This window comes from Pan paniscus, chromosome 8 (genome assembly GCF_029289425.2).
Source record: "Pan paniscus chromosome 8, NHGRI_mPanPan1-v2.0_pri, whole genome shotgun sequence".
NCBI lineage: Eukaryota > Metazoa > Chordata > Mammalia > Primates > Hominidae > Pan > Pan paniscus.
The window spans coordinates 25,512,886-25,536,109 of NC_073257.2; the positions used below are offsets into that span (position 1 = coordinate 25,512,886).

General features: G+C 43.9%; 1 protein-coding gene across 14 annotated transcripts in view; it reads right to left on the reverse strand.

Moving 5' to 3' along the window:
• Window positions 1-23,224, reverse strand: part of CCDC3 (coiled-coil domain containing 3) — a 260,010-nt gene that overhangs the window by 148,007 nt on the left and 88,779 nt on the right. For 11 of the 14 annotated variants that reach the window (XM_008953152.4, XM_063607252.1, XM_063607258.1 and 8 more), the window contains one exon: window positions 10,751-10,925. In XM_008953152.4, coding sequence (XP_008951400.2) covers window positions 10,751-10,925 — 175 coding nt within the window. Of the gene's footprint in view, window positions 1-3,196; window positions 7,497-10,750; window positions 10,926-13,606; window positions 14,384-23,224 lie in introns of those variants that run through there. The other 3 variants (XM_055092417.2, XM_055092416.2, XM_014346370.4) reach the window with 3 other exon arrangements.

A 23,224-nucleotide genomic window follows, 5' to 3' on the forward strand; every position in this document is an offset into this window, starting at 1 on the left:
GAACCCAGAACTCTATTTTAAAACCTATCAAGGACCTGTCTATTCTTGCATCTATCGAGATGCAAATTTCTGCCTTAAAACTATTTTCAACTAGGTATGTTATTAATTAATTCAGGTACAAATATTCCCAAAGGAAGTGTAGTATTTTGCAGCACAAAGCATGACATTGGCCAATACCCTGGGGGTGGTCGAGGTGCTGGAGGAAGATGACACAGAGCAAATGTCTTAAAAAGTAGGGACAGCAGTGGTCTGTGATCAAAGACAAATTAGAAGAACACAGGAGAGCGCCCCTTCCAGACATATCCCAGAGCCAGCCATTTCTTCCCAGAGCCACTGCTACCCACTAGTCCAAGCCTCCAGTCTTGCCTAGACAGTTCCAATGGTTTCCCAACTGGTCTCCCTGCTTCCGCTTTTGCCCCTCAGCAATCTGTGGTTCACTCAGCTGCCAGAGTGTTCCTTTTCTGAAAGGCTCATCAGGTCTCACCACGCCGTTCAATGGCTCCCCAAATCACAAAGATCTAATCTTCCCCCATATGCTCAGAAATGTCCACATGATCCAGCCCACGCTCACCTCTCCAAACCCAGCTTGTTCCATTCTCTCCCCACCGCCAATGCTCATTCCTATTTTTCCACCCCTTGAGAAGGCCAAGCTATTTTCACCTTGGGGCCAATTGCAACGGCTTCTTGGTCTGCCTGGCATGCTTTTCTGCCTGATCTTTGTATGGCTGGTTCTGTGTCCTTCAGATTTCAGTTTAAAAGTCATCTCTTCAACCTAAAGTGGCTTCCAGTTCCTATTACCTTTTTTTTTTTTTTTTTTTTTTGAGACAGAGTCTCGTTCTTGTCACCCAGGCTGGAGTGCAGTAGTGCAATCTCAGCTCACTGCAATCTCGGCCTCCAAGGTCTAAGCAATTCTGCCTCAGCCTCCTGAGTAGCTGGGATTATAGGTATGTGCCACTATGCCTGGCTAATTTTTGTATTTTTAGTAGAGACAGAGTTTCACCATGTTGGCTAAGCTGGTCTTGAACTCCTGACCTCGAGTGATCTGCCCACCTCAGCCTCCCGAAGTGTCAGGATTACAGGCATGAGCCACCGCACCCCACCTACCCTCTTTTAATTCTTGGCCAAACACCTATCATTATCTGTTATTTTTCCTATGGGCTGATACATTCATTGATGTAGTGACTGTCTCTCCGTCATCCCACTACCACGTAGGTTCAAGGAGGGCCTGGAGCTCTTTTCTCCTGTTCCCTTTTGTATCCCCAGTGACACACTGTAGGTGTTTAGTAAATATATGTAGAATGAAGGTACAAATGAATAAATTAAAAAGACCACCATCCTACCTACTTCCCAGCTTTGGCTCTACTTGGCCAATCAAGTGGCTGAGTAATGACAATCAGAATAAGTTAATAGCCTTCACCTAGAAAGCAGGGAGTAGCACGATTATAAATAGCTCGAAAGCTTTCTGAAAACAGTATATGCTTAGTCACTCTCCAAAGTCCAGATCGAGCCCCCTCAATCCAGAGTCTCCTGAGTCTCAGCCCTGGAATCTTTACAAAGGTTTTCATAGCCCCCTACAATCTGGCCCAACGCTGCCCATGCAGCTGCCCATTATTCAGCAGGGCTAGAAGCCCAGCTCCTGAAATCATTCCAAGCTCAATGTTCACTCAAGGTCTCCTGAAATTCTGGGCCACATACTGAGGTCACAAACCTCCCTGCACTCAGACCATTAAATCCCCCATTCCTTAAGCCCTCGGCTCAGTCAATACCTCCCTTCTACCATGGTCCATCACTGACTTAGTCCAGAGCAGCAGTTCCCCAAGTCTGCAGAATCCTAGGGGGCCCCAGGACCCATTCATTCATTCATTACTCACTCATTCATTCATTTTACTTACTTATTTAGACAAAGTCTCTCTCTGTCGCCCAAGCTGGAGTGTAATGGCACGATCTCAGCTCACTGCAAACTCCACCTCCCGGGTTCAAGCGACTCTCATGCCTCAGCCTCCTGAGTAGCTGGGATTACAGGCACGTGCCACCAAACCTGGCTAATTTTTGTATTTTAGGTAGAGACAGGGTTTCACCATGTTGGCCAGGCTGGTCTCTAACTCCTGATCTCAAGTGATCAGCCCACCTCGGTCTCCGAAAGTGTTGGGATTACAGGCGTGAGCCACTGCACCTGGCCCCAGCACCCTTTTAGGCAGTCCATGAGATCAAAACTATTTTCGGAATACTATTAAGATGTTATTTATTTGTCTTTTTCACTGTTTGTCATTTGCGCTGCTGGTGCAACAGCAAGGCAAGTTAAACTGCCAGCCTCATAGCGCAAATCAAGATGGTGGGACCAGATGATTCTAGCAGTCATTGCATTCTTCAGTGCCATGTGCAAGCAGAAAAAAAAAATGCCAGTTTAATTTAAGAATATCTTCACTGGGCCGGGCACAGCGGCTCAAGCCTGTAATACCAGCACTTTGGGAGGCCGAGGCGGGCAGATCATGAGGTCAGGAGATCGAGACCATCCTGGCTAACACAGTGAAACCCCGTCTCTACTAAAAATACAAAAAATTAGCCGGGCGTGGTGGCAGGATCCTGTAGTCCCAGCTACAGGCCTCGGGAGGCTGAAGCAGGAGAATGGTGTGAACCCAGGAGGCGGAGCTTGCAGTGAGCCAAGATAGCGCCACTACTGCACTCTGGCCTGGGCGAAAAAGTGAGACTCCATCTCAACAACAAAAAAAAGAATGTCTTCACTGAAGCAGTAAAAATTATTAAATCCTGACTCTTGCATACACATTGTTAATACATGCAAGTGTGAAGAAATGAAGCATACACATAAAGCCCCTCTGCATAGCAAAGTATGATGGTTGTCTCGAGTTCTGAGATGAACTATTGGCTTTCTTCATGAAATGCTATTTTTACTTAAAAGAATGAAATGAAGGGCCAAATATATTTATTCAGATTTGGGTATTTGATAGACATTTTCTTGAAGGTGAATAAAGTAAGCTTGTCACTTCAAAGAAAACAACTGACAGTATTGGTTGCCAGTGACTGGGTGTGAGCTCTCAAGCAAAAATCAGAATTTTAAGAAAGTTGCCACTGTGAGACCAATACTTAGTCTTTCCCCCATCAGATCAATAGTGGTATTAACAAATATGATTTTTATATTGTATAATTAAATCTCACCACATTTGGAAGGTCTGCATAACATGGTAAAACTACTATTTTCCAAATGGTCAATGCATCATGTTATGAAATCATGCATGAGTAAGAAATCCATTCAAAGTACAAGATAGGCCAATGTATTTTCATGTAGGAATACAGAAAGTTCATTGATAAGGTTTCAGATTCTACATTATAGCACATTTTTAAGATACTACCACTTTTGAGTTTGGGTGCAGTATCAAAGAAGAATAAAGAAACAGAGACACTTAACAGGTGCTCAAATACTTGTTGACCATAAGCTACACTTCTCCATCTCTAAGGAATGAGTATCTCTGTTTTTGACCAAATGATCTGTTAAACTTGAGGATCTCAGCACACTTGCGGGGATACCTTTAAATTGTTCTAGAGCCCTTTCTGAAAAATGTGAATGAAATGAGTTCTATCTGATTTTTAGTCTATTTGGGGTTCAAACCTCGCTTTAGAAACTACAGATCCTGTCCCATTCCTATTTGCTTTTGATCATCAAAAAATAAACACTGTTCATTTTTTCCCTCCGTGCTATATATTCCACCAAAGCTTGAACATATGTTTTTTTGTTGTTGTTGTTTTGTTTTTTTTCCTTGAGAGGGAGTCTTGCTCTGTTGCCCAGACTGGAGTGCAGTGGCATGATCTCAGATCACTGCAACCTCTGCCTCCTAGGTTCAAGCGATCCTCCTGCCTCAGCCTCCCAGGTAGCTGGGATTACAAGCATGTGCCACCATGCCTGGCTAATTTTTGTGTGTTTAGTAGAGACGGGGTTTCACCATGTTGTATCACCATGTTGGCGAGGCTGGTCTCAAACTCCTGACCTCAAGGGATCTGCCCACCTCAGCCCCCCAAATTGCTGGGATTACAGGCTTGAACCACCAATTCTGGCTTTGAACACACGTTCTTAATGGAGCCAGTCAGATAGAAATGTCAACTCCAGCGCCAGTCAAGATGAAGCAAGCCAACCATGGCCTATGATTCCCACTGATTTTAACTGAAATCTCTGCATATAGTTTTAAAAACTCCAAAACCTTACCTACCTGAACTCTGAACACTAAACAGTTAGAAGCAATGGGGGGATCTGACCCAAAAAGGGCTGAATCATGGAGCTGTGCAGCAAAAACTCCAGGAGAAATCCCTTATTATGGACAAAGGCCTTGGTTTCTGTCTCTTTCTTATCTTTTTTTCTCACCCAGTCTAGCCCTCAGGCCATGCATATGGAAAGATCTCCCAGATCTACTCATGAATTAAGCAAGGTGTAGTGAAGTGTACACAGCGTGTTGCCATTTGTGTCAAAGACGGTGGTAATAACACATATTTGGATTAAAAAAAAAAAGAAAGAAAAAACAAAAACTCCATTGAGGACCAAGTGTGGTGGCTCACACCTATAATCCCAGCATTTTGGGAGGCTGAGGTGGGTAGATAACTTGAGGTCAGGAGTTTGAGACCAGCCTGGCCAACACGGTGAAACACCATCTCTATTAAAAATACAAAAATCAGCTGGCCGTGGTGCTGGGCGCCTGTAGTCCCAGCTACTCAGGGGGCTGAGGCATGAGAATCGCTTGAATCTCACTGCGGAGGTTGCAGTGAGCTGAGATTGCGCCACTGCACTCCAGCCTGGGCAGCAGACCAAGACTCCATCTCAAAAGAAACAAAACAAAACAAAACAAAACAACTCCATTGAGATAAAGAAAATGTATTTTATATATGTCATGGAATACTACTCAGCCATAAAAAGGAATGAAATAATGGCATTCGCAGAGATCCGGATGGAATTGGAGACCACTATTCTAAATGAAGTAACTCAGGAATGGAAAATCAAACATTTTATGTTCTCACTCATAAATGAGATCTAAGCTATGGGGACGCAAAGGCATGAGATTAAGAATGGACTCTGGGGACTCGGTGGAAAGGGTGGGAGAGGGTGAGGGATAAAAGACTACACACTGGGTACAGTATACACTGCTCACGAGATGGGTGCACCAAAATCTCAGAAATTACCACTAAAGAATTTATTCATGCAACCAAACACCACCTGTTCCCTAGAACTGATTGAAATAATGATTTTTAAAACACCACTGACTGTCTATAAAGGAAACTAGTAACAGTGGCTACTTATTTGGAGGATTTGTGGGGACTGGGTGGATGGGTGTCAGAGGTAGTAGAGAACCCACGTGAGTGTGTTATCTGTTGATAATTCAATACACTATATTTTTAAATGTCATCCTTGCACAGAACCCAATCGATTCTGTTGAATGAAAAAAGTGCAGAAGATAGCTTCCCTTCCATCCGTTCCCATCTCCAGCACAAACCCCTGTTACTACTGATGTTGCCACTCCTCCATGGGATGTTTCAGGACCCCCTGGACGGCAGCAGGCAGCTTTTCAAATTCTTTTTCAATGTGGTTTTTAAAGCAATACTTGAGAATAATCAGCTTCCAGTAATAAGCCCTTGCATTACTCTAGAAAGTGTTTCCAAAAGTATGTTCTAATTAGGTCCTGAGACAATACTCTGAGACAGTTTATCTGTTCTAGGATCTATTTTATAAAGGGAAAACTGAAGTTGTGGGAAGTTAGGGGATCTGCCCACGGTCATTCCTCTGGAAATGGCAGAGCCGATCAAGGTCTTCTGATTACAAGTTGAGCTTAGAGAAGGGTAACACCCCTATCATCCTTCCCAACTCCAAAAGAAGAAAGAAGAAAATGATAGCAAGATCTCCACAGATTTTCCTTCCATTCCATGACATTTTATGACAGACTGACATAAGTATGGGTCAGTCTGGGTCTTGGTCCTAGGGGACAGTAACGGCAGAGAGGGAAAAATATCCAAATTCTGTTTTGACTGTTGCACTTGTCCAGCAAGAGAGAAATGAGGAAGGAAAAATGTCCTTGGCTGGTGTGGAAAGAAATCTGCCAGTAAATCTGGTGGATGTTCCAACGTGCCAAAGATATCCCCCCAAGTCCTATTAACACCATGACACCGAACCAGAGAGGCGGTGAACACGTACTAACACTGCTGACATCTTGGCAGCTTTTGAAAGAAAGATCCCGTTGCTATTTACTAATGCGTGGGTGGGATATTTGAAAATGGAGAGGTGCTGGAAAGGAACCAGAGTGTGGGAGGACTTTGCTCCCAAGGACTGAGTTGAATGTCACCCTGCATATGCTTTGCAAAAGTTTCCCTCCGTAAGATTTCCCCCTCTTCCATCTCCTACCCTCCAAATCGACCCTAGAGTCCCAGATCCTCCAACAGAGAGAAAGTGAGAATTATCAGAGAAGAGAATGAAATGTGCCCTTCATATCTACAGTCCAGATCCACTGTCCAAGCTGAATGGAAACTTAAAGAACAGCAGCATCAACAGCATCTAGAGGTGGGGCATGGTGGCTCATGCCTGTAATCCCAGAACTTTGGGAGGCCAAGGCAGGAGGGTCACTTGAGGCTGGGAGATCGAGACCAGCCTGGCCAACATGGTGAAACCCCATCTCTACAAAAAATACAAAAATTAGCTGGGCATGGTGGTGGGTGCCTGTAATCCCAGCTACTTGGGAGGCTGAGGTAGAAGAATCGCTTGAACCTGGGAGACAGAGGCTGCAGTAAGCCGAGATTGCATCACTGCACTCCAACCTCAGCAACAGAGCAAGACTCCGTCTCAAAAAAAAAAAAAAAAAAGAAAACCCAGCACCCAGCACCTAGAAAGTCCAGGAGCACATGGGATGCCTGCAGGGTCTGTAATTGAAGATCGGCACATAATACAAGAACGTATCCTAAGCAAAGTCCCAGGCCCTTCATAACTGCTCTTAGAATATGCGGAGTGTTAGCGTGTTCTGATTAACAAAAGTCTAACATCTATTCTTACTGGAATAAAAGAGTGATCATAACAGCAATTCTGACCCCTCCTAAGGTTAAGGAACAATGTTGACTGCTTCTGACATAACATGGTGTATTTATCCTGGGTAGGATAATTTGATGCTTGCCTTCCCACAGAAAAAGAAACACTTAAAGTTTTTGGGTTTTTTTAAGAAAAAAGCAGCAAGTAGGCCAGGCACGGTGGCTCACGCCTGTAATCCCAGCACTTTGGGAGGCTGAGGCAGGTGGATCATCTGAGGTCAGGAGTTCAAGACCAGCCAGGCCAACATGGTGAAACCCCCTCTCTACTAAAAATATAAAAATTAGCCAGGTGTGATGGCACATACCTGTAATCCCAACTACTTGGGAGGCTGAGGCAGGAGAATCACTTGAACCCTCGGAGGTGGGGATTGCAGTGAGCCGAGATCATGCCATTGCACTCTAGCCTGGTCTACAGAGTGAGACTCCATCTCAAAAGAAAAAAAAAAAAAAAGAAGCAAGTAGTAGTCAATAATTCACAACTATTTTAATCACTCCAGGGTATGTAAAAATATCTTAGGGAGCATCAGAAAACTTTAAAAAGTCAATGTAATTTTAATTTCAAATTAAGTTTTAAACTAATGGGCTAATTTTTCTTGTTTTGCTTTGTTTTGAGACAGAGTCTTGGTCTGCCGCCCAGACTGCAGTGCAGTGGCGCGATCTCTGCTCATTGCAACCTCTGCCTCCCAAGATCAAATGATTCTCCTGCCTCAACATCCTAAGTAGCTGGGATTACAGGCGCGTACCACCATCCTCAGCTAATTTTTGTATTTTTAGTAGAGATGGAGTTTCACCATGTTGGCCAGGCCAGTCTTAAACTCCTGACCTCAAGTGATCCGCCGACCTCGGCCTCCCAATGTGCTGGGAATACAGGCGTGAGCCACTGCAATCAGCCCACAATGGGCTAATTTTATGTAGCTTTGATGTGGTCCCTTTCAAAGTGGGTAGGGAGTAAAAATGGCACAAGCAGAGGTCTGGAAACGTGCAGAGTCCCTCAGATTGAACTAAATTCTGCTCCACAGCAGCTCAGCAAAGTGAAATAATGATCTTCCTCACCTCAAGTTTCCACTTTTTCTCTGAGCCTGGAATGCTCCCACACTTTGTTATCTAAGAGGCCAGGGTGATTCAAGGGAAAGGGAAAAGGAATTCTCCCCCAAGATCAACATCTGATCAACAGAAATAGATCTGCCTTCAGGCTGAAACAATTCTCCACGGTCCCATTGTTCTTTGTTTTTCCCAAATGATGGAAAAATCTAATTCCAGAAAAATGTTAGTAGCTAGATTGTGACCATAGTGCTAAGAAGTTATGTAGCTTAAGATTTTAAGGGCTAACCTATTAAAGATCAGAATATCTGATCTCTTGACATAAATCTATTATATAGTCATATAAACAAAGCTCCCACAAGATGGGGAACAAAAGGGCCAAGCCTAAAAAGCCTTCGCTTGGAAGAAATTAAGTATGACTTGGGCTTGGGATGCTCAGGCTTAGACTTGCTGGGTCCAACTCAATATGGAGTAGGCAACAGTAATGATTAAGAAGGAGAAAAGGAAGAATAAAAACAGGTGCTTAGAACCACATTGGGAGCAAACTACATGAGAAGCGTTCAGAAAGTTCTAACTTTCTAACCATCAGGGAGGGGTTAGAAAAGTCTAGACTGCTGTCAGTAGGGCAGAGCTGAGGAATGTATGTTTGTTTGTTTCTTTGAGATGGAGTCTTACTCTGTCGCCCAGGCTGGAGTGCAATGGTGTGATCTCGGCTCACTGCAACCTCCGCCTCCTGAGTTCAAGCGATTTTCCTGCCTCAGCCTCCCGAGTAGCTGGAATTAGAAGCAGGCACCACTCTGCCCAGCTAATTTTTGTATTTTTAGTAGAGACAGGGTTTCGCCATGTTGGCCAGGCTGGTCTTGAACTCCTGACCTCAGGTGATCCCCCCACCTCGGCCTCCCAAAGTGCTGGGATTACAGGCATATGTCAAAGAAGAAGAAATCCTTTCCCTTAGTTGGACGTACCAGCCCTTCACAGGAATAGCTTCTGTGCAAGAGCATGAAGAAGGCCTCCAGGGTCCAGGGAGCCCTGGGTGAAGCTCCCTTTGAATCTCCCTTTGAAGCGGGTTTGAATCCTGTCCTTTGCAGACATGGATGCAGCTGGAGGCCATTATCCTAAGCAAATGAACGCAGGAACAGAAACCCAAACACTGCATGTTCTCACTTATAATGGGAGCTAAACATTGAGTACACACGGACCCAAAGATGGCAACAATAGACACTGGGGCCTACTTGAGGGTGGGAAGAGGGTGAGGATGGAAAAACTACCTCTCAGGTACTGTGCTCACTACCTGGGTGCGAAACAATTGGTATACCAATCCCCAGTGGCACGCAATTTACCCACGTCATAAACCTACACACGTACCCCCTGAACCTAAAATAAAAGTTGGAAGGAAAACAAAATAAAAAAGACAAGGGGATTCGGAAGAACAAGGCAGCTACCCTAGGCCATCCCATCAGACAAGAGAAAGACACTTCCCTCAAACCTTTCTTGATGGGTGGAAAGAAGGGAGTCTCTTAACCTGTGCAAATGGGTTCGTTAATGGAAAAAAAAAAAAAAAGTCCTTATTCCATGTGATACCCACATCAGAACTCTCTCTCCAGCAGTGTGTCACATTGCCCTAAAAATGTCTTCAATCGGGGACCGGAAGAGATGGGTCACAGCCCCAGAGGCCTAGACTGGCCTGGCCCCCACTATCATCCCAACTTGGCTGTGGCAAAGCCCATTGCTTTGGAAGAGTGATGATCATCAAAATGTTCCTCCCACTCTGGCATTTGGCCCAGATCGGAAGACTCTTTTATATTTTCATTCCCAACCCTTACGATCCCGACCCTTACATTTTGCAGCCACCTTGGCCATCCTGCACCTCTATGTCTTACCAACTATAGTTAAGAATCACAGAAGTAGTAGCTATGATAGCAATTTCATTTCATTTCCCTCAGCACTTTTCCTTTCCTCTAAGACAATTTCTTAGGGCCCTGTGCTGTCCATGACAATCATACACAGTCAGGAACAGTCGTAATAGCTCACATGTATTGAGCACTTACTCTTTTAAGCATTACGCTAACGGATTTACATAATTATAGTTTTTACATATTTAAATCATATTGCATTAGCCCTCTGACATAGATCAGGGGTGTCCAATCTTTTGGGCCCCATTGGAAGAAGAATTGTCTTGGGCCACACATAAAATACACTAACACTAACGATAGTTGATGAGCAAAAAAAAATTGCAGAAAAATCTCGTAATGTTCTAAGAAAGTTTACAAATTTGTGTTGGGCCACATTCAAACTGTCCTGGGCTGCAGGTTGGACAAGCCTGATATAGATGCTACTATTGTCCCTGTTCTGTAGAAGAGGAAACTGAGGCTCAGCATGCCAATCTTCTTCTCATCTTGTTCTCATACTTTGGGAAGAACTCCTTATCCAACAGTAAAGCTTCAGGGATCCAAAGTTTATGAATGGTCTTTTTTAACAGCTGGGAGGTAAGGAGGGATAGCAGGAGAGAGAGAGGGCATACGCTAATACTCTCTGATCTGGGCTTTTGGAAGAGTATTCTTGATTCCTTTGGTCACAAAATTCACACAAGGTGTAGCTATACTATTGTTTTGCTGTGGCACAGGATTTAGCCGATTCTTACCCTATTGTCTTCCTGGATTTCCCAGTCACTGGAGAAAGTCGCCAGCTGCTGCCCTTGCGAACAGTTTGAAAACTGGAAAAGGCTAGAAAACATCCTTCTGTTCTCTTGAGTGTCTGGGAAGATGGCATCTTGGAAATTGACTCCGTGAGGCAAGAGGTTATAATTTTCATCCATCCTAATGGAGGAAAAAAAGGCAGACATGTAGACTAGACAGTCAAGGGTGTACCAGCTCCAATCCAGAGTCACAGACAACTGCAACGGGCTTGCCAATTTCACATCAATGTCTGGCATGGCTCTCATTAGAGGAGTTACTACTTCTAATTATTTCTTTGTCTCACACTACATCAGTCTATCCTTAAGGTTTTCAAAAAGATGAGTTTGAGCAAAGTATGGAGAAAACTATGTGTATGGTGCCTGTTTGTCTATTTGTGTTGTCTTCCAATTCCCCCAAGGGGTCTTCCTTCTCAAAGAGTGTTCCTTATTTCCTGGTGAAAAAAAGGCCAGCTGTCATCACCTATGTTTAAGTTCTGTCTTTGCTATTTATCTTCTATATGACATGAAACAAATGTCTTAACTCCTCTAAGCTTCAGTATTCTAATCTGCAAAAAGAATATAGTACTGGCTAGGTGCGGTGGCTCACACCTGTAACCCCAGCACTTTGGCAGGCCAAGGCAGGTGGATCACCTAAGGTCAGGAGTTCGAGACCAGCCTGGCCAACACAGTGAAACCCTGTCTCTACTAAAAATACAAAAATTAGCCGGGCATGGTGGCACACACCTGTAATCCCAGTTACTCAGAAGGCTGAGGCAGGAGAATCACTTGAACCTAGGAGGCGGAGGATGCAGTGAGCAGAGATTGCACCATTGCACTCCAGCCTGGGTGACAAGAGTGAGACGCCATCTCAAAAAAAGAACATACATAAGTAAAAAATAGTACCTACTTTTCTGGTGATGTCATAAACATTGCATCAAAAACCTAAGTAAATGAAGCACTTGGTACAAAGTAAATGCAGTATGCATGTTAGTGAACACATTTAAAGGCCTAGCATTAATCAGTTAGAATGAGTCTTTAAAAAGTCACAAAAAGAAAGAGATGAAAGTTACACTCCAGTCTACAAAAAACACGCAGGGCTCACCAGCAAGTCTCCGTTGCCACCCTCACCCCTGACAGTGACCAGAGGTCCAGTTTCATCTCAGTGGGTCCCAGAATAACAGAGAAGGAATGATTTGTGTGTAGTTGTTAACACACTCCAAGGCAAGACAGCCCTGTGAAATGAAAATGTCAGACTACTGTCTTTGTATTTCTGCCCTAACTTTTGTAAACATGGTAGAGCAAAAAAGATGAGAATTGGCTGAGCACCACAGAACTATTGGACAAACTGTATTTCATGATAAAAATTTCTTTAAAAAGCCTGCTCAAATACTTGGGCTCTTTTTCCTTTGGAGAACAAAGTTCTGGTTTTGAATAGTTTTATAGATGGTTTCTCAGCATTTTTCCTAATTAAAAACATGAAACCCTAAGTTTCTCTGTATCGAGAAGGGCACTCTCTCAGTCTCGCTGGCTGTATTTAGAAACTACACTTCTCTGGAAATACATACATATATATAAAAACTTAATCTAGCTGAACCACTCAAGCCAACACAAAGCAAGACGTGTTTTTTAAACTTAGATATTCTGGCTTCAATATGGAAAACATGTGTTGCCATGCACTTACAAACACCACTTTGTAGAACTGTTTTCTTTCTCAGAGAAATGCGAGCCAAAAGTGAATCTGCAGACCCACGTCAGCCTCATTCCAAATATCCTCAGTGCTACTTCCCAGACTGGGAAAACGAACTACAACCGATCACCCCAACAGTGGATTAATTTACTATCTTGATAGATAGGTTAGATTCCATTTTGATGTTTTTCTCAGTTGTTTTATATCACTCTCCAAATTCCAATTGAAGCCAACCAAAGAATTTAGAGTTCTACCTGGCACTCTCTATTCAAATTTCAGAAGAATTCAGTAGTCAATGAGAATTGACTGAATTCTTAGGCAGATGCATTCCATCTTGATCACAGGCCAAGTTCTGAAGTTCATGGAACTTCAGAAGATTCCAGTGGTCTGTAATCAGAGAGGACCTCCTGGCCTGGTTCATCTCTCCACTCCTCAAAGCATTGCTACCCAGGATTTTACCAGCAGCAGAACCCCAAGCCCTAGTAAACCTTTGCTATTTCAAAGAACCTGGCAGCTGACATGAGACAGTGAAGCAATCCCGGGCTACATTCCACACCATTCACATCTTGGCATTTGAGCAAATGAGGAAGAGGAGAGAGTGGACAGCTGGTCAACTTCTAACCTGCACCAGGTGCTTTGCATGAGTTACGTTCCTCACTCAACCAGCCCTGTCTCTCACTTTACACAGGTGATGCTATGGAAGATCTTAAGAAGGTGTCAAGAAATGCGCTCAGAATCACGGTTAGGAAGGGCAGAGCCAAAATGCCAGCCACAGACTGATTTCAAAGATTGTTTTTCTCACCGTCCCAATCTACTCCCACTGAGGCCACTTTAAAAACCCGAGTCAAAGGGACTGTTGGAGAGCGCTTTGAGCTTCTGTCTGCAATGCTCTTCTGTGTACAAGGCACAGAAACCTTCCCTGTCTTTTAAACCGCCTTAACCAGGGGTAGTCAGGATGTCTGTAGAGACGTCAGACGGAGCAAAAAAGATCCAAGAAGGCAAGGGGTAGGCGCCCCAGGGGCATTCTCACTTGACACCGACAGGCTGCCCGGGGAGTTACCGGCCTGGCTCTAGGTAACGGCGACCTCGGGAGGTGGCGCAGAGAGAGAGAGAGGTGGCGGCGCCGCCGGGCTCACCTGAGGAAGAAGAAATAGGAGTAGTCCTGGACCACGGTGTGGGAGTGGCACGAGAAGTAGCCCAGGCCGGTGAGGTTGAGCCTGGAGCCGGCGGGCACCTCCAGCATGCTGCCCCACGCCTGGTCGCACAGCATCTCGACCTCGGCCGAGTAGAAGAGGCCCCCCTGGCCGGCGTGGTACTGCCAGGGCAGGTGGTTGTAGAGGCCGGGCGCCTCGGGGTGCAGCGCCAGCACCCTGGCGTACACGATGGTCTCGGCCAGCTCGGCGCGGCAGCCCTCGCTCAGGGGCCTCCACTCGGAGGGCAGCTGGCAGGCGCGCGCGGGCGCTGGGGGACCCGCCAGGCAGAGCGCGGCGAGCAGCAGCTGGCGCAGCATGCCGGGCCCTCCCGGGGCGCACGGGGCGGCGGCGGGGAGCCCGGGGAGCCCGCCGGCCCGGGAAGGGCAGCCCTGGGCGCTCGGCTGCTCGGGCCGCTCCCGGGAGCTGGGCGCACCGCTGTCTCCGCCACGGGGCTCGGCATGCCCGGCCCTGGCGCGCCACGCTTTAAAAGGGTCCCGGGGACTGGACGCGCCGGGCGCCCGCCTCCCGCCCTGCCCCCTGCGGCTGGGGCGTGGGCGGGGGAGGGGCGGGGAGTCGGGCGGGTCCCGGCGCCGGCTGGGGCGGGGACCAGGGACTCGGAGAACGCGGGGACGCCGGGACCCAGCCCTGAATTGGGGACAGTGGCCCAGCAATCTCCTGGCGCCCCACGATGGACGTGGTCCGAGCTTGCCAGGCGTAAAGCCTGTTTGCAAACGCAAGGCATTCATTAAAGAATGACTCTTAATTTGCACGATTACTGCCTAAGTTTTTACATTTTCTCTACATTTCAGAGTAAAAATGCATAGAAACCAAATCTGACTTTATATTCCCAGAGATTAGGAAATTCAGTGTGGGCTGAAAAGCTTTTTTAGATCTCGTGCTCTCTCAGATTTGCTTGTTATTTAATGAAGATCTTAGAAAAGCTTTGATAAAAGATTCCAAAAAGCAATCATTTGGCCCTGATTTTCTTGGTTTCCATAATCCCTGATTCCATTTTCTAAACACTGTACACCTGAGAAATACATTCAGAAGTAAATCCCAAACAGCTTTTCACATCAGTGAGTGAATTTGAGGATACTGACTCCACAGTTCCATCTTTATCTCTAAAGGCAACAGGTTTTTTGTTTTGTTTTGTTTTTTGTTTTTTTCTTGAGACAAGGTCTCTGTCTGTCACCCAGGCTGGAGTACAGTGGCTCCATCAGGGCTCACTGCAGCCTCGACCTCCCCTGGGCTCAGGTGATCCTCCCAGGTCAGTCTCCCAAGTAGCTGGGAATACAGGCACACTACCACCCCGGATAATTTTTTGTTTTTAGTAGAGACAGGCTATGTTGCTCAGGCTGGTCTCAAACTCCTGGGCTCAATCGATCCTCCCACCTCAGCCTCCCAAAGTGCTGAACTTTCAGGCGTGAGCCCTCACATCCACCCTGAATATTTAAATTATGCAATTTCATAATGCTATTAGTCTCCCAGGGCTGCCATAATAAAATACTCTAGTCTGGTGGCTTAAATAACAGACCTTAATTTCTCAGAGTTTTGGAGGCAGGAAGTCCAAGATTAAAGTGCTAGGGTTGGTTACTGGTGAGGCCTCTCTTCCTGGCTTACAGACGGCCACCTTCTCACTGTGTCCTCACGTGGCCTTCTCTCTGTGTGTGATGGAGAAAGAGTGAGCCCTGGTCTCTTCCTCTTCTAACAAGGTCACTAGTCCTATGGGGTTATCACCCCACCCTTATGTCCTCATTTAATTACCTGCCTGAAGACCCTGTTTCCAAATACAGTCACATTAGGGAGTTAGCACTTCAACATATGAATTTGGAGGTGGGAGGGGAGACATGATTCCGTCTATATGAGCTATTTAGCAGGTGTTCTGCAGGTTTGCTAGAGAAAGAGAGCAGGGATCCCAAATGGTTTATATTCCTGGCAGGCAGACTCACAGCACATATTGCCAAGTTATAATAAGAATTGCTAAACCTTAGTCATTGTTGACCACGGGCCAATCACTGTTGTAAGGACTGTACATATGTCATCTTAATAAATTCTCCAAACAATATTCTGAAGTAGATATAACTATTATCCTCATTTTACAGATAAGAAAACAGGCACAGAGAAGTTAACTGACACCAAAGATCACAAAGCTACAAGTTGACCAAGCTAGGATTCAGCTCCCAGCAATCGGACTCCAGATCCATGTACTTAACTACAACACTAGAATAGGGCCAAATATAGGAAATGCTCTAAAGACACAGGTCGGCCCTTTAACCAGGATATACACAGAGCAAATTAAGAGAAAACCTTAGCAGAGTCACCAATGATGGCTCAAGGAGTGTGCAACTGACCTAACATTAATTTTGTATCACCCAGAATCCCTGCTCTATTTTAGTCCTATACTGTAACTTATTAGATAAGATAGTAAGGAAGTTTTTCTTACTAACTGCATCTTCAAGTGTCTTGAAGGCCTGGAAAAGATTTGTCTACCCCAAAAGACTGTAAGGCCCTCTCTTTTCTTTCCACATAGGTGAGCAAATAAATAAAAATCAGCAAACATGGCTGTTTTTTCTCTTGTTGTATAAACTTGACAGAATCAAAACTCTTCCAATACTTCCCACAGTGTATTTTGCAGAAGTGAGCACCTGCAAGAAATCGTCCTCATGGATTCAGCGGACACATCAGTCATGCTTTTCTCCCCTGTAAGATCTGGCAGAGTGCCTCGCTGATTGGGTTTCTCTTCCTGATTGAGCCATTGCAGTGTACCCTAGTGAGCAGTTCCTCTTTGGGGACTAAGACTTCCAAACAAGCAGAGCTCAAGGTAGCCAGGAGGGGAAACAAAACTTCTGTGAGTGAATTATTGGGTTTAATAGTGACATGAGCCACTTCCATCTCTTGATTCCGAGACCTATATGTCCTGGCTGTGGGGTGGATAGTACCGTATATGTATGTTCTGTTTCAAAGCACACGCGGTAAGTACACTTTAAGATGGACTCCATGATTTCAGTGTGGTGACTCCCAACTGACACTATAATTAAGTCTTCACTAAACTGTTACATCTTTCAAAATTTGTCCACTTGCTTCCAGGTGATGGGACATGTGGTAAAACCAGTTAATTCTATGGCCTTGAGACCACTGCTGCACTTCATTGCTGTGAAAGAAGCAATGCTGTGGGAATCATTGATCAGAAACATCACTATGGGAAATTCCATGATGGTGGATAAGGTGCCCCATGAGTCCATAGATGGTGCTACTGGCAGAAGCATTATGGCAGGGAAGGCATATCCATGTCCAGAATGTGTCTATTTCAGTGAGGACAAATCTCTGACCCCCACCCCCCACCCCAAGATGGAAAAGGTCCGATGGAATCAACCTGCCACCAGGTGGCTGACTAGTTCCCCAGGTGAATGGGGCCACATTAGGGGATCCATGTTGGCCTCCATTGTTGACATATCAGGCTCTCAGCAGTAGTAGTAGTGTTAGCTAGGCCAGCTGTGGTAAGAGGAAGTCCACATTGTTGAGGCAATGAATACCCTCTGTTTCTGCCACCATGGCCACTCTGTTTATGGGCTCATTGAGTAAGCAGTAGAGTGGCCAAGAAAAGAGACTGACAGACACCCACTGAGTACATCAATTGCCCACCTAATCACTAAGAACTTCCCCTCCACTGAATGCACTTTGGTCATCATTCACATGGGTCACAAATATCTTCACACTTGGTAACCGTTATAAGATGTCCATTCATTCACCTCTTCCCAAGATGTCCTTGTCATCAATCTTCTGATCCTATTTCTTTCAAGTCCCTAACCATCAACCAAACCACTAGCAACTGCCCACGAATCAGTGTCCATGTGTACTCCCAGCCCTCTCTTAGTCTAGACATAGCATACAACAAAATCTGCTGCTCAAAGTTCTATCGACTGGGAGAATTTTTCTTCACCAGTGTCCTTCAGGATCACCCATGAGTGAAACTGAGTAATATCTGTGTGTAATACAGAAAAATCTGCAAACCAGTCTTGTTATTTCTTCCTCATTCAACTGCAGTATCTTCAAGAGGCCATAAACCATATGAGTGGAAGAGGCAACGTACCTTCAGAGTCAAAGGAATCTAAGCCACTTGCCCATGCAACTTGCTTGCACCATCTGGACCTGCCCGATCCCAGTCTCTTGGATACCATTTCCATTTAATGGTAGATTGCTGCTGCGCACACATGGCCTTATGTCTAGGAGGGTCATACAACACCCAATTCATGATGAGAAGTTCAGATTACATAATCACCCAGCATACCATGGTTAGGCATTCAATCTCTACCACAGCCTAGTAGCAAGGGAGATGCTATTTTTCAAAAGGCAAACAGCCATATCCAGAATAAGGCATAGATGTGCACTAAAACCCCAGAGTTTTGTGCTGTGATTTTCCTTCTGGTGCTTTCTAAAGACTCCATACAACATTCCTGTTTGCCATAAATACTTTATCACTGGACCTTCTAGATAATAAGGCTCAAGTGATACAATGACTTGTACACAGCCTGAACTTGCTGCAGAGACTTCTCAGAACTTGCTCAACACCACTTGAAACTGGCAGCCTTAGAGATAACTCTATAGATGAATTCAAAAAGCATTTTTAAATGTGGCATATGTTCCCTCCTAAATACAAAAAGGCTGAACACACATTTTCCCTCTTTTCCCATTTAGATCATCCAAGGACCAGCAACTTTCCTTTTGCCTTGGAGGAGTGACAATTGAGCCCCCAGAAACCATACTGAGGTGGCAGGTCCCTGAATTTTTGTGGGGCCTATCTCCCACCTTATATCTTACCAAGGCCTCTAAAGTATATGGTGTTTCATGAACATCGGATCCATTCATCATACTGTCATCCATGAGGTAATCCAATGTGATGTTTTGTGGAACGTCAAGACAATCAACATCTCTGCAGAATAAATGTGATAGAGAGCAGGAGAACTGACATAGCCTGAGGCAAAACTGAAAGTATACTGTTAGCCCTGACAGGTAAATGCAAACTGTTGCTGGCAATCCTTGCAAATCAGTGAGGAGAAAAAGGCAGGTCAGTAGCTACGAAGCAAATGCTGGGAGACATATCAATTTGCTCCAGGAAAGATACTACATCTAGGACAGCAGCTGGAATTTTAGCCACCACCTCATTAAGTTCACAGTAGTCTTCAGTCATTCTTCAAGACCCATGCAACTTTTGCACAGCCCAACTGATGAGTTCAGTGGAGATGTGATAACTATCGCCACTTCTTTCAAGTCTTTGATGGCAGCATGGATTTTTGCAATCCCCTCAGGGATGCAATATTGCTTCTGATTTATTCTCTTGGTAGAAATGAAAGTTCTAGGAGCTTCTGCTTAGTCCTTCCAACAATAAAAGCCATCACCCATGGGTCAGAGAGAAAATGTGGGGGTTTGTCAGTTGTCAACTTTGGTCCCTTTGGAGAAGTCTTAGAGGAGGATTTATGGTGTGTGCATGTGGCAATGGTGCAGGGTCCTTCCTCAAGGGCACCTGGCTTACCTTTCAGTCAAAAGGCTCTGTGTCTATAAATTTACTTATGTCTAAAAGCTGGGTAAGGGGCTTCAGTTCCTCTCTGTGGGAATTCAAGTCAGGTTTTCAGCTACCAGAGTTTTTGCTGTTACATAGATCAGGCACTACACTCACAGGCTGCCCACATATTTACTTTCAAGAGACATCATGATCAACTATCCACTGTCAAAGATCTCTGCCAATCAAAACATTCTGATTACTAGTATGCCCCTCCCGACCTTTACGGTAGAGGTACTTACCTTCCCTTTGGCAGTTAAGTGCTGCCGTTTGACCCCTTTTCGATGGCATCATCCTGTACTAGAGTCATAACTTTTCTAGAAAGAGGAGAAACCACAGAGATGTTCAAGGATGCAGTACTTCCTTCATTAATATATTTCTCATTGCTGTCGTGAAGGAAATACCTCTGGGTCATCTTGTGGAATGTAGTTGGCAGGTGGCTGTGCAGGTCACACATCGAGTATTCAGTTCAACCTTCCTAACTCCCTAAGCCTTTGGATTCCCTCTTTACGTTGTTTCAGGGAAGCTCTGGCATCTCAGCCAGCATGGAATTCCTTCAAATTGTAGTCAACCAATCAAGTAAGCTATTAGAGTCACCTCTAGAAGTATATTAAATTTATACTCTCAAACGCATCAAAACAATAAATTTTGCCAAAACTAGTATTATATTCTGCCCACTTTGGTTCTGCCTGGAGTCTGCTGATATATATAGGCAGTCTTGCAATTTCTTTAGTGTCTGGGCTATTTCCTCCTGGATTATAGTGTGTACCTGTCTCCCGGAACATGCTGAGCTTTTACCTTGGTTATACCACTAGTTGAACTTAATTATGACTACAATTGCCTTATAAAAGACACTTCTGAAGCAATAATGGAGCTACCCTCTCTTAAAGATAGACCAAGTATGGTCAAATATGTCCTTTCTTCCCAAAATAATTTTTTAAAATCCTAATACAAAATAGTGGAAAATATTTTAGTTATGTAAAAAATATTTTAAGTTATTCATGAAAAATAAATGAGTGAGTTCTTCTTCTTTCTTCTTCTCTATCTCTTCCTGAAAAACTCCACTCTAAAAGTCTTTAGCTGGGGCCAAGCAAGTTAGGTCTCCAAGCTGGGGCAGGATAAGAGATGGAAGAGACATGCAAGATAGGAGGAGCTTCTGTCTGGGGCTTCCTACTGCAGGTATGAACCACAAGGGGTGAGGGCATCAATGCAGAGGAGTGGCCTACTATAGGATATGAGAGCCCAAGAAGGGTTAAGGAGAGTCCCTGGAAAAGAGCCTGTCGTATGGTCTCAGGCTCCAAAACCCCATGACAGGGTACCCTGTTATGGGGTTGACCATGTGGGAGGGCAGCATTTGCAGAGACTCAGTGTCTAGGCAAAGAGCGGCCTCCTAGGCATGCAGCCCAACATGGGTTTCAGAAGCCAATAGGGGTAACATCCACAAGGATGCCAGTGCATGAGCAAGAACAGGGGACTTCCATGTGAAAGGGCATGACCCAGTTCAGAGAATCAGAGCATGGTTAGGGTGAGATGAGTGTCCATGCAGAAGGGCAGCCCAAGCCAGGGAGTCAGAGGCCAAGCAGGGTAATGAGGATGTCCATGTTGGGGAAGGCAGCAGCAGTGCGGTGAATGCCAGACTCTAAGTGTGATGTGGAAGGCATGGCATGAGCTATGGGATGGGAGTAGTGATGGGAGAATAGTTACACACAAGAGGTTGATTAAATAAGCAAATCTATTAAGGAGGATGGAAACCAGTTTCTCACTATCAAAAAAGAGAGTTACATATATGGAAAGAAAGAAAACTAGAATGGATCCTGTGGTGGTGAAACATGAATTCATAGATTTTAATAATAGATATAGAAATCAATATAGTTGCATGGGAATTTGTGGATATACACTTTTATCTGTCCCACAAGTCTTAGAAATATATGTTATATGCTTACAAAAAGAGAATTCTTGATAAAACTCAGTAAGTTAGCAATAGAAGGGAACTTTCTCAACCTGATAAAAAGCATCTATGCAGTCTACTGCTAACCTTTCACTTAATGTGAAAGACTGAGTGCTTTCCCTTAAGATCAGAAACAAGACAAGGATGTTCAGTTTCATCACGTCTACTCAACATAGTACTGGAGGTTCTAGTGCAATAATTCCATAAAATAAAATAAAAAGCATCCAGACTGGAAAAAAAGATGTAAAATTCTATTTACCCATGACATGATCATCTGTCTAGAAAATGCAAATGAATCTACAAAAAAGCTACTAGAATTCATAAGCAAGTTTAACAAGTGGAATACAAGATCAATATACAAAAATCAATTGTATTCTCTTTATTAACAACAATTGGAAATTGACATTTTTAAAAATAATACCATTCACAATGGCATCAAAATATATGAAATCTTAGAAATAAATCTCATAAAATATGTAAAAGACTTATACATTGGAACTATAAAACATTACTGAGAGAAATTGAAGAATATTTTGAAAATGGAGATATATTTTTTTCATAGGTTGGGAGACTCAATATTGTTAAGATGTTCATTCTAGCCAAACTGATTTACAAATTAAATGCAAACTCAATAAAAATCCCAGTGGACTTTTTGATAAAAATTGATAAGCATAGTCAAAATTCCATATGGAATGTAGAGAACTGAGAATAGCCAAAAACAACTTAGAAAATAAAGACCAAAATCAGAAGGCTAACATTACCTGATTTCAAGACCTACTATAAAGCTATAGTAAGCAATAAAGTGTGATTTGGTGCAAACACAAATACCTACGTCAAAGGAACAAAATGAAGTCCAGAAATAAACCCATAAATATGTAGATAACTGATTATTAAAAAGCTGCAGAGATAATTCATTGGAAATTGATTGGAAAAAGAATGACCTTTTGAACAAATGGTGCTAGAACAATTGAGGGAAAAATATTTCAGCCCATACATAGCACTGTACACAAAAATTAACTCAAAATATAAAACCTAAAACTATAAAACATCTAGGAGGAAACCTCTGCTAACTTGAGTTAGACAAAACTTAGACATCATCAAAATATCTAATAAAAGAATGAAATATCAAGCCATAGACTGGATGAAAATATTTGCAAATCATATATCTGATAAAGGATACATATTCAGAATACACAAAGAACTCTCAAAACTCAATGATATGGCTGGGTGCATTGGCTCATGCCTGTAATCCCAGCACTTTGGGAGGCTGAGGCGGTTGGATCACCTGAGGTCAGGAGTTCGAGACCAGCCTGGCCAACATGGTGAAACCCTATCTCTACTAAAAATACAAAAATTAGCAGGGTGTGGTGGCACATGCCTGTAGTCCCAGCTACTAGGGAGTCCGAAGCAAGAGAATCGCTTGAACCTGGGAGGTAGAGGTTGGAGTGAGCCAAGGTCATGCCACTACACTCCAGCCTGGGTGACAGAGCAAGACTCCATTTCAAAAAAACAAAAAACCAAAAAACACTCAATGATGAGAAAACAAACAACCCAATATAAAAAATGGGCAGAAGATTTAAAAAACACTTCACCAAAGAAGATAAGAATGGCAAATAAGTGCATGAAAAAACGCTCAAAGTCATTAGTCACTAGGGAAACTCAAAACCATTATGAGATACTCCTACACATCTACTTGAATAGCCAAAATTAAAGATAATGACCATACCAAGTGTTGTCAAGAACATGAAGGAACTGGAACTCTCATGTACTGCTGGTGGAAATGTAAATGGTAAAAGCACTTTGGAAAACAACTTGACAGCTGCTTAAAAAGTTAAACATATGATTAAGCCATTCCACTCCTAGGGATATACTAGAGAAAATTAAAGCATATCCCATATAAAGACTCATATATGAATGTCCATAGCAGCTTTATTTGTAGTAGCCCCAAACTAGAAACAACCCAAGTGTCCATCCACAGGTACATGAAAAAATAAACTGTGGCCTGCAATTAAATACTACTCATCAATAGTAAGCAATGAACTATTACTACACACCA